The sequence below is a fragment of the Ornithodoros turicata genome, unplaced genomic scaffold (assembly GCF_037126465.1).
Source record: "Ornithodoros turicata isolate Travis unplaced genomic scaffold, ASM3712646v1 ctg00001414.1, whole genome shotgun sequence".
NCBI lineage: Eukaryota > Metazoa > Arthropoda > Arachnida > Ixodida > Argasidae > Ornithodoros > Ornithodoros turicata.
The window spans coordinates 13,297-26,401 of record NW_026999596.1 but is presented as its reverse complement, the minus strand read 5'-3'; the positions used below and the strand labels follow the sequence as shown (position 1 = coordinate 26,401).

The 13,105-nt window shown below is 42.1% G+C and overlaps 1 protein-coding gene across 1 annotated transcript; it reads left to right on the top strand.

Annotated features, from left to right (window-relative positions):
- The first annotated feature begins 1,025 nt into the window (after window positions 1-1,025).
- LOC135376958 (uncharacterized) lies at window positions 1,026-2,533 on the top strand. Its single transcript, XM_064609372.1, has 3 exons — window positions 1,026-1,264; window positions 1,367-1,738; window positions 2,080-2,533. Exons 1-3 carry the CDS (start codon window positions 1,026-1,028, stop codon window positions 2,531-2,533), a joined length of 1,065 nt encoding a protein of 354 aa, XP_064465442.1.
- Window positions 2,534-13,105: the final 10,572 nt, after the last annotated feature.

The window sequence follows — 13,105 nt, the reverse complement described above, 5'->3', positions numbered from 1 at the left end:
CGTTTTCGTTGCGGCGATGATGTCGGGATTGCTTGGAAAACCGGGTGGTTTTCGCACTGCACAGTTACGTGGCAGTCGGCTGCGCCATGTTGGATATCTATGTTTATTTTTACAAAAATGTTGCGATGAAACTCCCCACTCTCCTAGGCCGAAAATAAAGTTGTTGTTGTTGTTACAAAAATGTACAATAGGTGGCGGTTACATAATAGTTTGTTTAAGTGAACACAGAGGGAGCTATGCGGCGATACCTAACACTACAACGTTTTCAGCTTGATTTTTCGATTTCCGGCGCATTTTGAATATTCGTGTTCTCCACGTCGCCACTCGCTCTAAAAACGCTATTTAGCACTGTTTTCACGAACTAAGACGTTTTCAGCTTGATTTTTCGATTTCCGGCGCATTTTGATTATTCGCATTCTCCACGTGGCCAATCGCTCTAAAAACGCTATTTAGCACTGTTTTCGCGATCTAAGACGTTTTCAGCTTGATTTTTCCATTTCTGGCACATTTTGAATATTCGTATTCTCCACGTCGCCAATCGCTCTAAATACGCTATTTAGCACTGTTTTCACGATCTAAGACGTTTTCAGCTTGATTTTTCCATTTCCGGCGCATTTTGAATATTCGTATTCTCCACGTCGCCAATCGCTCTAAATACGCTATTTAGCACTGTTTTCACGATCTAAGACAGCTTGATCTAATACCCCTGTCAGACGTACTAATTTAGTGTCACTTATTTGAAGTGCACTCAGCCCTGTAATGTCACTTTCACTACGCTCCTGCTACACGGCATAAGTAAGTGTCACTAAGCAGTAATGGTGATGACGATGGGTGAGCTTGAACTCCCACCTAACATCGGGGAGTACACCATACTTTCTTCTTAAAATCATTTTTGTTACGTTCAGAAACTCTTTATACAGATTTTCTTCACCTTTAAAGTAGATTTAACGTCATAAATATAATTGTTGCGAACCAACACGAGTCACGACAAGTACGAAGCGGATCCAAAATCCACATGAGATAAAATGGCGACGTCCCAGGCAACGATGAGTGATGCTGAGCTAGCTCAGCATAGGAAACGTCAGCGTCTTATATCAGCTGCCATGTGCTTGCGAGCGAGGCGTTTGTCTGCCGGAATGCAATTTGAGCTGGACATTGAGGTGGAAACAAGCATATCAAGTGAGATTGAGCAGCGGCTAAACTCAAACGAGTTTATCGTAGCCGCTATTATGGCCAGCAGTTTGTCCAAAGCGCATCGACGCCGGTGGGTGTTTGAGCGCAACGAAAGGTGGTTTGAGGACACATTTCCACAGTTAGGGGAGTTTCATTCTAAGTAAGCCTTCCGTGTTTCCCCAACTACCTTCAGGTACCTAGTGGAATCGCTTCCGACTCTCGAGCGCGAGAACACGGAAATGCGGGACGCGATAACACCCGAGAAACGAGTGGCTGTTGGCCTCTACAGATTGTGTTCAACGGCAGAAGATAGGACGATCGGACATTTGTTTGGCATAGGGCGCTCTACTGTGAACACCATTTTCAAAGAATTCTGCGATGCTGTCATTATGCACCTTGAAGGCCAGTGGCTGTGCATGGTGCGCCCACACGAGATGCCGCAGCATATGCGGGAGTTCCATGCTGCGAGTGGATTTCCGCACGCTGTTGGCGCCCTAGACGGCTGCCACTTTCCAGTGTCGCCACCGAAGCAGCATGCTGCTGACTACTACAACTACAAGGGGTGGTGAGTCTACAGCTTCTTTCCACCATACCGCAGTACAGCTTTCGACAAAAATTTAATGAAACACAGACATAGCGTATTTCCACGCCTACGCAGCACCCTATAGCAGCAAACACACTGACAGATGTGTGCTTGGATAACCCAGACGCCTGTTGCAAGTGTGTCTGGTTTCGTTTGTTGTAAGGGTGCTTCTCCGACGGGGAAACATGCCAATTGTTCAGTCGCAGGCTGGACGTATGCAGGGATGAATCGGGGTAATGACGCCTAAATGTAGCCTGACATGAGTCAAACCATGATCACAGGATGCTCTGGTAAATGCTATCATTTGCTCTTTTTTCATGCAGGTACAGCATCATACTCCTTGCATTGGTTGACCACTTGTACCGTTTCAGGTACATCAACCTGGGGAGCCCTGGGAGGTGCCATGACGCTCACGTGTACGGGCGCTCAAGACTGTGTGCTCTCGTTGATGGCGAATACTTTCGTTCACACGTGACCACTATTGAAGAAACGCCTGTCGCACCAGTGATATTATGTGATCAGGCATTCCCCCTCACAACAAACCTCCTCAAACCGTTCCCAAACCCACCAAAAGAAACACCACAAGCTGTGTTCAACTATAACCTCTCGAGAACGAGGAGAGTTGTAGAAAATGCATTTGGGAGACTGAAAGCACGTTTCAGGTTTGTTATGAAGCGTATGGAGTGTCGTCTGCCTACCGCGAAGCGTGCTATCAGGGCTGCGTGCATACTGCACAACGTTTGTGAGGCCCTCAAGGACAACGTGGAGCACGAGTAGGAGCGAGAAGCACGCATGGTCGATGCCAAGTATGGACAACCGTCTCACAGCACAAGTGTTTCCACTGACAGGGGCCATGAAGTGGGAAACGCACTCATGAACTACTTCTGGAGGCGTTCTCCTCACGTGCCATAAAACAGCAATGTGGAAGGACCTATGCATGAACAGTGTGGGCTGTGTACAGCAGGACCATTTTCAATGTCAACTTATCTTTTGCACTGAAATGTATTCAATTATGCATAAACATATTTATGTTTCTTACCTATACACTTTAGCGAGTCAAGAACATGCAGCGCACGAGCAGTATGTGGAAAGTTTAATGCATGTTTAATATCACTTGTCCACCATCTTACTGAGGACATCAATCAGGCCTTCTTCCCTTTCTGCTGCACGCTCCTGCAGTGCCAACTGTCGCTCTCTTATGTCGAGCTCCCTAGCTTTTGACCTCTCCAGTGCGCAACGCAGCTGCCGGTGTTCCTCAAGTAGCTGGCCCAGAATTGTGTTCTGTGCTGGCTGCCGACTTTTCTTTTTTTCTTTTTTGCCTGCTGTGGCTGCTCTGGGAAAGGCGATGATGTTCCTGATCCTGTACGTGATCCTATGGAGCCTCCATCACAGGTATCAGTTGAGTCAATTGTGGTGTCTGACAGCTCTGGTGTTCCTAGCACTTGTGAAACTGAGGGCGCTTCATTGTCACCATCGTTCGTCACTGGTTCCTGTACCATATCCAGCAAAAGCTGAAAGAACATGTAGTGATCAAACTTTTCTGTTTCAAAGTCTGACATTTTAATTTGTGTACAGGTATTCCACTACAGTACACTATGTATTTGCTCACATGATGTGTCTATAGCCAAGCTCACCTGCACAGGAGAGGGATCTGTATGTCAGATTCCTGTGTGAGCCTTGTGTCGTTAATTGGGAGGGTGCCTAAAAACCGGTGAAGATCCCAATAATATTTCCAGGATATTCCTCCTGCGCCTGTCGTTTTCGTTTGGCTGACGGACCTGTGATTGATCAAAGTACAGGCACGGTTCAACGAAGGTGTCGTGCTACGTGCAATGTTCAACAATATGCACGTGAGAAAAGTGACGGAACGAAGCAGCATGCAGGTATTAGGCTACAACCTGGGCATCGCTCGAGACGTTTGGAACATCTGCGATTTTATTGATCCGACTCGCTTACGACTTCCCTGGAATTCCCCCTAACAAATGTCACATGGCTCAGCCTTGACAACGTTTTTGCCATGAATGAAATGAAATTGAATCGTTCATGTCACTCACCTATATTTATTTGACAAGTTTTCGATCTTCTTCTTCACCTCTTTGATGGTCTTTACTATGTCTTGCGCGTGCAACTGGTCCGCGATGTCAGCGTACACTTTCGCGTTTCGCTTGGTCCTTCGAAGGTCGCTGAGATGGTCCTCCCATGTTCTGATGAGAGCATAGGTTTCTATCTCCGACCACGACGCCCTTTCCTTTTTGTCTTCCATTATTCAGTGCAAGTATTTCGCAATTTCGCCGCACCGTGCACTCAAATTGGAAAGACAACAAATATGGCTGCCGCAAAGTGGATTACGAGCTCTACTGGGCAGTCTGTGAAGGAGAGTACGGGTAAATCACACCAAAAAATCCTTACGTCCCTCTTGTATAAATCAGCTGTGTCTTAACATATTTGTCCAAAAATAAATTCCGTTTGGTTTGTCAGCTTCTTGGTATCTAATCCCTGCCGTGGAGGCTACGTACTTGATTGCCGCAGACAAAGTGAAGTAAGTTTGGCGAACTCGCTTCATCGTAAGTGTACTTTGCATCTAGTGTCACTAAAAGATGCCGTGTGACTCCAAAAGAATGACACTTACTGCAAGTGTACTCGCTGAAAGTGACACTAAATTAGTACGTCTGACAGGGGTATAAGACAGGGGTTTTCCATTTCCGGCGCATTTTGAATATTCGTATTCTCCACGTCGCTAATCGCTCTAAAAACGCTATTTAGCACTGTTTTCACGATCTAAGACGTTTTCAGCTTGAATTCTCGATTTCCGGCGCATTTTGAATATTCGAATTCTCCACGTCGCCAATCGCTCTAAAAACGCTATTTAGCACTGTTTTCACGATCTAACACGTTTTCAGCTTGATTTTTTGATTTCCGGCGCATTTTGAATATTGATGTTCTCCACGTCGCCAATCGCTCTAAAAACGCTATTTAGCACTGTTTTCACGATCTAAGACGTTTTCAGCTTGATTTTCTATTTCCGGCGCATTTTGAATATTCGTATTCTCCACGTCGCTAATCGCTCTAAAAACGCTATTTAGCACTGTTTTCACGATCTAAGACGTTTTCAGCTTGAATTCTCGATTTCCGGCGCATTTTGAATATTCGAATTCTCCATGTCGCCAATCGCTCTAAAACGCTATTTAGCACTGTTTTCACGATCTAAAACGTTTTCAGCTTAATTTTTCCATTTCCGGCGCATTTTGAATATTCGTATTCTCCACGTCGCTAATCGCTCTAAAAACGCTATTTAGCACTGTTTTCACGATCTAAGACGTTTTCAGCTTGATTTTTCGATTGCCGGCGCATTTTGATTATTCGCATTCTCCACGTCGCCAATCCGTCTAAAAATACTATTTAGCACTGTTTCCACGATCTAAGACGTTTTCAGCTTGATTTTTCGATTTCGGGCGCATTTGGAGTATTCGTATTCTCCACGTCGCCAATCGCTCCAAAAACGCTATTTAGCACAGTTTTCACGATCTAAGACGTTTTCAGCGTGATTTTCCCATTTCCGGCGCATTTTGAATATTCGTATTCTCCAGGTCGCCAATCGCTCTAAAAACACTATTTAACACTGTTTTCACGATCTAAGACGTTTTCAGCTTGATTTTTCGATTTCCGGCGCATTTTGAATATTCGTATTCTACACGTCGCTAATCGCTCTAAAAACGCTATTTAGCACTGTTTTCACGATCTAACACGTTTTCAGCTTGATTTTTTCATTTCTGGCACATTTGGAGTATTCGTATTCTCCACGTCGCCAATCGCTCTAAAAACGCCATTTAGCACTGTTTTCGCGATCTAAGACGTTTTCAGCTTGATTTTCCATTTCCGGCACATTTTGAATATTCGTGTTCTCCACGTCGCCAATCACTCTAAATACGCTATTTACCACTGTTTTCACGATCTAAAACGTTTTCAGCTTGATTTTTCCATTTCCAGCGCATTTTGAATATTCGTATTCTCCACGTCGCTAGTCGCTCTAAATACGCTATTTAGCACTGTTTTCACGATCTAAGACGTTTTCAGCTTGATTTTTCGATTTCCGGCGCATTTTGATTATTCGCATTCTCCAGGTCGCCAATCGCTCTAAAAACACTATTTAACACTGTTTTCGCGATCTAAGACGTTTTCAGCTTGATTTTCCATTTCCGGCACATTTTGAATATTCGTGTTCTCCACGTCGCCAATCACTCTAAATACGCTATTTAGCACTGTTTTCACGATCTAAAACGTTTTCAGCTTGATTTTTCCATTTCCGGCGCATTTTGAATATTCGCATTCTCCAGGTCGCCAATCGCTCTAAAAACACTATTTAACACTGTTTTCACGATCTAAGACGTTTTCAGCTTGATTTTTCGATTTCCGGCGCATTTTGAATATTCGTATTCTCCACGTTACTAATCGCTCTAAAAACGCTATTTAGCACTGTTTTCACGATCTTACACGTTTTCAGCTTGATTTTTTCCATTTCTGGTGCATTTGCAGTATTCGTATTCTCCACGTCGCCAATCGCTCTGAAAACGCCATTTAGCACTGTTTTCACGAACTAAGACGTTTTCAGCTTGATTTTTCGATTTCCGGCGCATTTTGATTATTCGCATTCTCCACGTCGCCAATCGCTCTAAAAATGCTACTTAGCACTGTTTTCGCGATCTAAGACGTTTTCGGCTTGATTTTCCATTCCCGGCACATTTTGAATATTCGTGTTCTCCACGTCGCCAATCACTCTAAATACGCTATTTAGCACTGTTTTCACGATCTAAAACGTTTTCAGCTTGATTTTTCCATTTCCGGCGCATTTTCAATATTCGTATTCTTCACGTCGCTAATCGCTCTAAAAACGCTATTTAGCACTGTTTTCACGATCTAAGACGTTTTCAGCTTGATTTCTCGATTTCCGGCGCATTTTGATTATTCGCATTTTTCACGCCGCCACTCGCTCTAAAAACGCTATTTAGCACTGTTTTCACGATCTAAGCCGTTTTCAGCTTGATTTTTCCATTTTCGGCGCATTTTGATTATTCGCATTCTTCACGTCGCCACTCGCTCTAAAAACGCTATTTAGCACTGTTTTCACGATCTAAAACGTATTCAGCTTGATTTTTCCATTTCCAGCGCATTTTGAATATTCGTATTCTCCACGTCGCCAATCGCTCTAAATACGCTATTTAGCACTGTTTTCACGATCTAAGACGTTTTCAGCTAGATTTTTCGATTTCTGGCTCATTTTGAATATTCGTATTCTCCACGTCGCGAATCGCTCTAAAAACGCTATTTAGCACTGTTTTCACTATCTAGAACGTTTTCAGCTTGATTTTTGGATTTCCGGCCCATTTTGAATATTCGTGTTCTCCACGTCGCCACTCGGTCTAAAAACGATATTTAGCACTGTTTTCACGATCTATGACGTTTTCAGCCTGATTTTTTCATTTCCGGCGCATTTTGAATATTCGAATTCTCCACGTCGCCAGTCGCTCTAAAAACGCTATTTAGCACTGTTTTCACGATCTAAGACGTTTTCGGCGTGATTTTCCCATTTCCGGCGAATTTTGAATATTCGTATTCTCCAAGTCGCCAATCGCTCTAAAAACACTATTTAACACTGTTTTCACGATCTAAGACGATTTCAGCTTGATTTTTCGATTTCCGGCGCATTTTGAATATTCGTATTCTCCACGTCGCTAATCGCTCTAAAAACGCTATTTAGCACTGTTTTCACGATCTAACACGTTTTCAGCTTGATTTTTTTCATTTCTGGCACATTTGGAGTATTCGTATTCTCCACGTCGCCAATCGCTCTAAAACGCCATTTAGCACTGTTTTCGCGATCTAAGACGTTTTCAGCTTGATTTTCCATTTCCGGCACATTTTGAATATTCGTGTTCTCAACGTCGCCAATCACTCTAAATACGCTATTTAGCACTCTTTTCACGATCTAAAACGTTTTCAGCTTAATTTTTCCATTTCCAGCGCATTTTGAATATTCGTATTCTCCACGTCGGTAATCGCTCTAAAAACGCTATTTAGCACTGTTTTCACGATCTAAGACGTTTTCAGCTTGATTTTTCGATTTCCGGCGCATTTTGATTATTCGCATTCTCCAGGTCGCCAATCGCTCTAAAAACACTAATTAACACTGTTTTCGCGATCTAAGACGTTTTCAGCTTGATTTTCCATTTCCGGCACATTTTGAATATTCGTGTTCTCCACGTCGCCAATCACTCTAAATACGCTATTTAGCACTGTTTTCACGATCTAAAACGTTTTCAGCTTGATTTTTCCATTTCCGGCGCATTTTGAATATTCGTATTCTCCACGTCGCTAATCGCTCTAAAAACGCTATTTAGCACTGTTTTCACGATCTAAGACGTTTTCAGCTTGAATTCTCGATTTCCGGTGCATTTTGAATATTCGAATTCTCCACGTCGCCAATCGCTCTAAAAACGCTATTTAGCACTGTTTTCACGATCTAACACGTTTTCAGCTTCATTTTTCGATTTCCGGCGCATTTTGAATATTCGTATTCTCCACGTCGCTAATCGCTCTAAAAACGCTATTTAGCACTGTTTTCACGAACTAAGACGTTTTCAGCTTGATTTTTCGATTTCCGGCGCATTTTGATTATTCGCATTCTCCACGTCGCCAATCCGTCTAAAAATGCTATTTAGCACTGTTTTCACGATCTAAGACCGTTTTCAGCTTGATTTTTCGATTTCGGGCGCATTTTGAATATTCGTGTTCTCCACGTCGCCAATCGCTCTAAATACGCTATTTAGCACTGTTTTCACGATCTAAGACGTTTTCAGCTTGATTTTTCGATTTCCGGCGCATTTTGAATATTCGTGTTTTCCACGTCTTCACCCGCTCTAAAAACGCTATTTAGCACTGTATTCACGATCTAAGACGTTTTGAGCTCCATTTTTCCATTTCTGGCGCATTTTGATTATTCGCATTCTCCACGTCGCGAATCGCTCTAAAAACGCTATTTAGCACTGTTTTCACGATCTAACACGTTTTCAGCTTGATTTTTCCATTTCTGGCGCATTTGGAGTATTCGTATTCTCCACGTCGCTAATCGCTCTAAAAACGCTATTTAGCACTGTTTTCACGATCTAAGACGTTTTCAGCTTGATTTTTCGATTTCCGGCGCATTTTGATTATTCGCATTCTCCACGTCGCCAATCGCTCTAAAAATGCTACTTAGCACTGTTTTCGCGATCTAAGACGTTTTCGGCTTGATTTTCCATTCCCGGCACATTTTGAATATTCGTGTTCTCCACGTCGCCAATCACTCTAAATACGCTATTTAGCACTGTTTTCACGATCTAAAACGTTTTCAGCTTGATTTTTCCATTTCCGGCGCATTTTCAATATTCGTATTCTTCACGTCGCTAATCGCTCTAAAAACGCTATTTAGCACTGTTTTCACGATCTAAGACGTTTTCAGCTTGATTTCTCGATTTCCGGCGCATTTTGATTATTCGCATTTTTCACGCCGCCACTCGCTCTAAAAACGCTATTTAGCACTGTTTTCACGATCTAAGCCGTTTTCAGCTTGATTTTTCCATTTTCGGCGCATTTTGATTATTCGCATTCTTCACGTCGCCACTCGCTCTAAAAACGCTATTTAGCACTGTTTTCACGATCTAAAACGTATTCAGCTTGATTTTTCCATTTCCAGCGCATTTTGAATATTCGTATTCTCCACGTCGCCAATCGCTCTAAATACGCTATTTAGCACTGTTTTCACGATCTAAGACGTTTTCAGCTAGATTTTTCGATTTCTGGCTCATTTTGAATATTCGTATTCTCCACGTCGCGAATCGCTCTAAAAACGCTATTTAGCACTGTTTTCACTATCTAGAACGTTTTCAGCTTGATTTTTGGATTTCCGGCCCATTTTGAATATTCGTGTTCTCCACGTCGCCACTCGGTCTAAAAACGATATTTAGCACTGTTTTCACGATCTATGACGTTTTCAGCCTGATTTTTTCATTTCCGGCGCATTTTGAATATTCGAATTCTCCACGTCGCCAGTCGCTCTAAAAACGCTATTTAGCACTGTTTTCACGATCTAAGACGTTTTCGGCGTGATTTTCCCATTTCCGGCGAATTTTGAATATTCGTATTCTCCAAGTCGCCAATCGCTCTAAAAACACTATTTAACACTGTTTTCACGATCTAAGACGATTTCAGCTTGATTTTTCGATTTCCGGCGCATTTTGAATATTCGTATTCTCCACGTCGCTAATCGCTCTAAAAACGCTATTTAGCACTGTTTTCACGATCTAACACGTTTTCAGCTTGATTTTTTTCATTTCTGGCACATTTGGAGTATTCGTATTCTCCACGTCGCCAATCGCTCTAAAACGCCATTTAGCACTGTTTTCGCGATCTAAGACGTTTTCAGCTTGATTTTCCATTTCCGGCACATTTTGAATATTCGTGTTCTCAACGTCGCCAATCACTCTAAATACGCTATTTAGCACTCTTTTCACGATCTAAAACGTTTTCAGCTTAATTTTTCCATTTCCAGCGCATTTTGAATATTCGTATTCTCCACGTCGGTAATCGCTCTAAAAACGCTATTTAGCACTGTTTTCACGATCTAAGACGTTTTCAGCTTGATTTTTCGATTTCCGGCGCATTTTGATTATTCGCATTCTCCAGGTCGCCAATCGCTCTAAAAACACTAATTAACACTGTTTTCGCGATCTAAGACGTTTTCAGCTTGATTTTCCATTTCCGGCACATTTTGAATATTCGTGTTCTCCACGTCGCCAATCACTCTAAATACGCTATTTAGCACTGTTTTCACGATCTAAAACGTTTTCAGCTTGATTTTTCCATTTCCGGCGCATTTTGAATATTCGTATTCTCCACGTCGCTAATCGCTCTAAAAACGCTATTTAGCACTGTTTTCACGATCTAAGACGTTTTCAGCTTGAATTCTCGATTTCCGGTGCATTTTGAATATTCGAATTCTCCACGTCGCCAATCGCTCTAAAAACGCTATTTAGCACTGTTTTCACGATCTAACACGTTTTCAGCTTCATTTTTCGATTTCCGGCGCATTTTGAATATTCGTATTCTCCACGTCGCTAATCGCTCTAAAAACGCTATTTAGCACTGTTTTCACGAACTAAGACGTTTTCAGCTTGATTTTTCGATTTCCGGCGCATTTTGATTATTCGCATTCTCCACGTCGCCAATCCGTCTAAAAATGCTATTTAGCACTGTTTTCACGATCTAAGACCGTTTTCAGCTTGATTTTTCGATTTCGGGCGCATTTTGAATATTCGTGTTCTCCACGTCGCCAATCGCTCTAAATACGCTATTTAGCACTGTTTTCACGATCTAAGACGTTTTCAGCTTGATTTTTCGATTTCCGGCGCATTTTGAATATTCGTGTTTTCCACGTCTTCACCCGCTCTAAAAACGCTATTTAGCACTGTATTCACGATCTAAGACGTTTTGAGCTCCATTTTTCCATTTCTGGCGCATTTTGATTATTCGCATTCTCCACGTCGCGAATCGCTCTAAAAACGCTATTTAGCACTGTTTTCACGATCTAACACGTTTTCAGCTTGATTTTTCCATTTCTGGCGCATTTGGAGTATTCGTATTCTCCACGTCGCTAATCGCTCTAAAAACGCTATTTAGCACTGTTTTCACGATCTAAGACGTTTTCAGCTTGATTTTTCGATTTCCGGCGCATTTTGATTATTCGCATTCTCCAGGTCGCCAATCGCTCTACAAACACTATTTAACACTGTTTTCGCGATCTAAGACGTTTTCAGCTTGATTTTCCATTTCCGGCACATTTTGAATTATCGTGTTCTCCACGTCGCCAATCACTCTAAATACGCTATTTAGCACTGTTTTCACGATCTAAAACGTTTTCAGCTTCATTTTTCCATTTCCGGCGCATTTTGAATATTCGTATTCTCCACGTCGCTAATCGCTCTAAAAACGCTATTTAGCACTGTTTTCACGATCTAAGACGTTTTCAGCTTGAATTCTCGATTTCCGGCGCATTTTGAATATTCGAATTCTCCACGTCGCCAATCGCTCTAAAAACGCTATTTAGCACTGTTTTCACGATCTAACATGTTTTCAGCTTGATTTTTCGATTTTTGGCGCATTTTGAATATTCGTATTCTCCACGTCGCTAATCGCTCTAAAAACGCTATTTAGCACTGTTTTCACGAACTAAGACGTTTTCAGCTTGATTTTTCGATTTCCGGCGCATTTTGATTATTCGCATTCTCCACGTCGCCAATCCGTCTAAAAAATGCTATTTAGCACTGTTTTCACGATCTAAGACGTTTTCAGCTTGAATTCTCGATTTCCGGCGCATTTTGAATATTCGAATTCTCCACGTCGCCAATCGCTCTAAAAACACTATTTAGCACTGTTTTCGCGATCTAAGACGTTTTCAGCTTGATTTTCCATTTCCGGCACATTTTGAATATTCGTGTTCTCCACGTCGCCAATCACTCTAAATACGCTATTTAGCACTGTTTTCACGATCTAAAACGCTTTCAGCTTGATTTTTTCCATTTCCAGCGCATTTTGAATATTCGTATTCTCCACGTCGCTAATCGCTCTAAAAACGCTATTTAGCAATGTTTTCACGATCTAAGACGTTTTCAGCTTGATTTTTCGATTTCCGGCGCATTTTGATTATTCGCATTCTCCAGGTCGCCAATCTCTCTAAAAACACTATTTAACACTGTTTTCGCGATCTAAGACGTTTTCAGCTTGATTTTCCATTTCCGGCACATTTTGAATATTCGTGTTCTCCACGTCGCCAATCACTCTAAATACGCTATTTAGCACTGTTTTCACGATCTAAACGTTTTCAGCTTGATTTTTCCATTTCCGGCGCATTTTGAATATTCGTATTCTCCACGTCGCTAATCGCTCTAAAAACGCTATTTAGCACTGTTTTCACGATCTAAGACGTTTTCAGCTTGAATTCTCGATTTCCGGCGCATTTTGAATATTCGAATTCTCCACGTCGCCAATCGCTCTAAAAACGCTATTTAGCACTGTTTTCACGATCTAACACGTTTTCAGCTTGATTTTTCGATTTTCGGCGCATTTTGAATATTCGTGTTCTCCACGTCGCCAATCGCTCCAAAAACGCTATTTAGCACTGTTTTCACGATCTAAGACGTTTTCAGCTTGAATTCTCGATTTCCGGCGCATTTTGAATATTTGAATTCTCCACGTCGCCAATCGCTCTAAAAACGCTATTTAGCACTGTTTTCACGATCTAAAACGTTTTCAGCTTGA

Bases quoted from the DNA above. Each gene is read 5' to 3' on its own strand.
- LOC135376958 (XM_064609372.1), top strand. From the start codon at position 1,026: ATGGCGACGTCCCAGGCAACGATGAGTGATGCTGAGCTAGCTCAGCAT. The intron at 1,265-1,366 runs GTGGGTGTTTGA...AACTACCTTCAG, and splicing joins TCCAAAGCGCATCGACGCCG to GTACCTAGTGGAATCGCTTC. The intron at 1,739-2,079 runs GTGAGTCTACAG...TTTTTCATGCAG, and splicing joins TACTACAACTACAAGGGGTG to GTACAGCATCATACTCCTTG.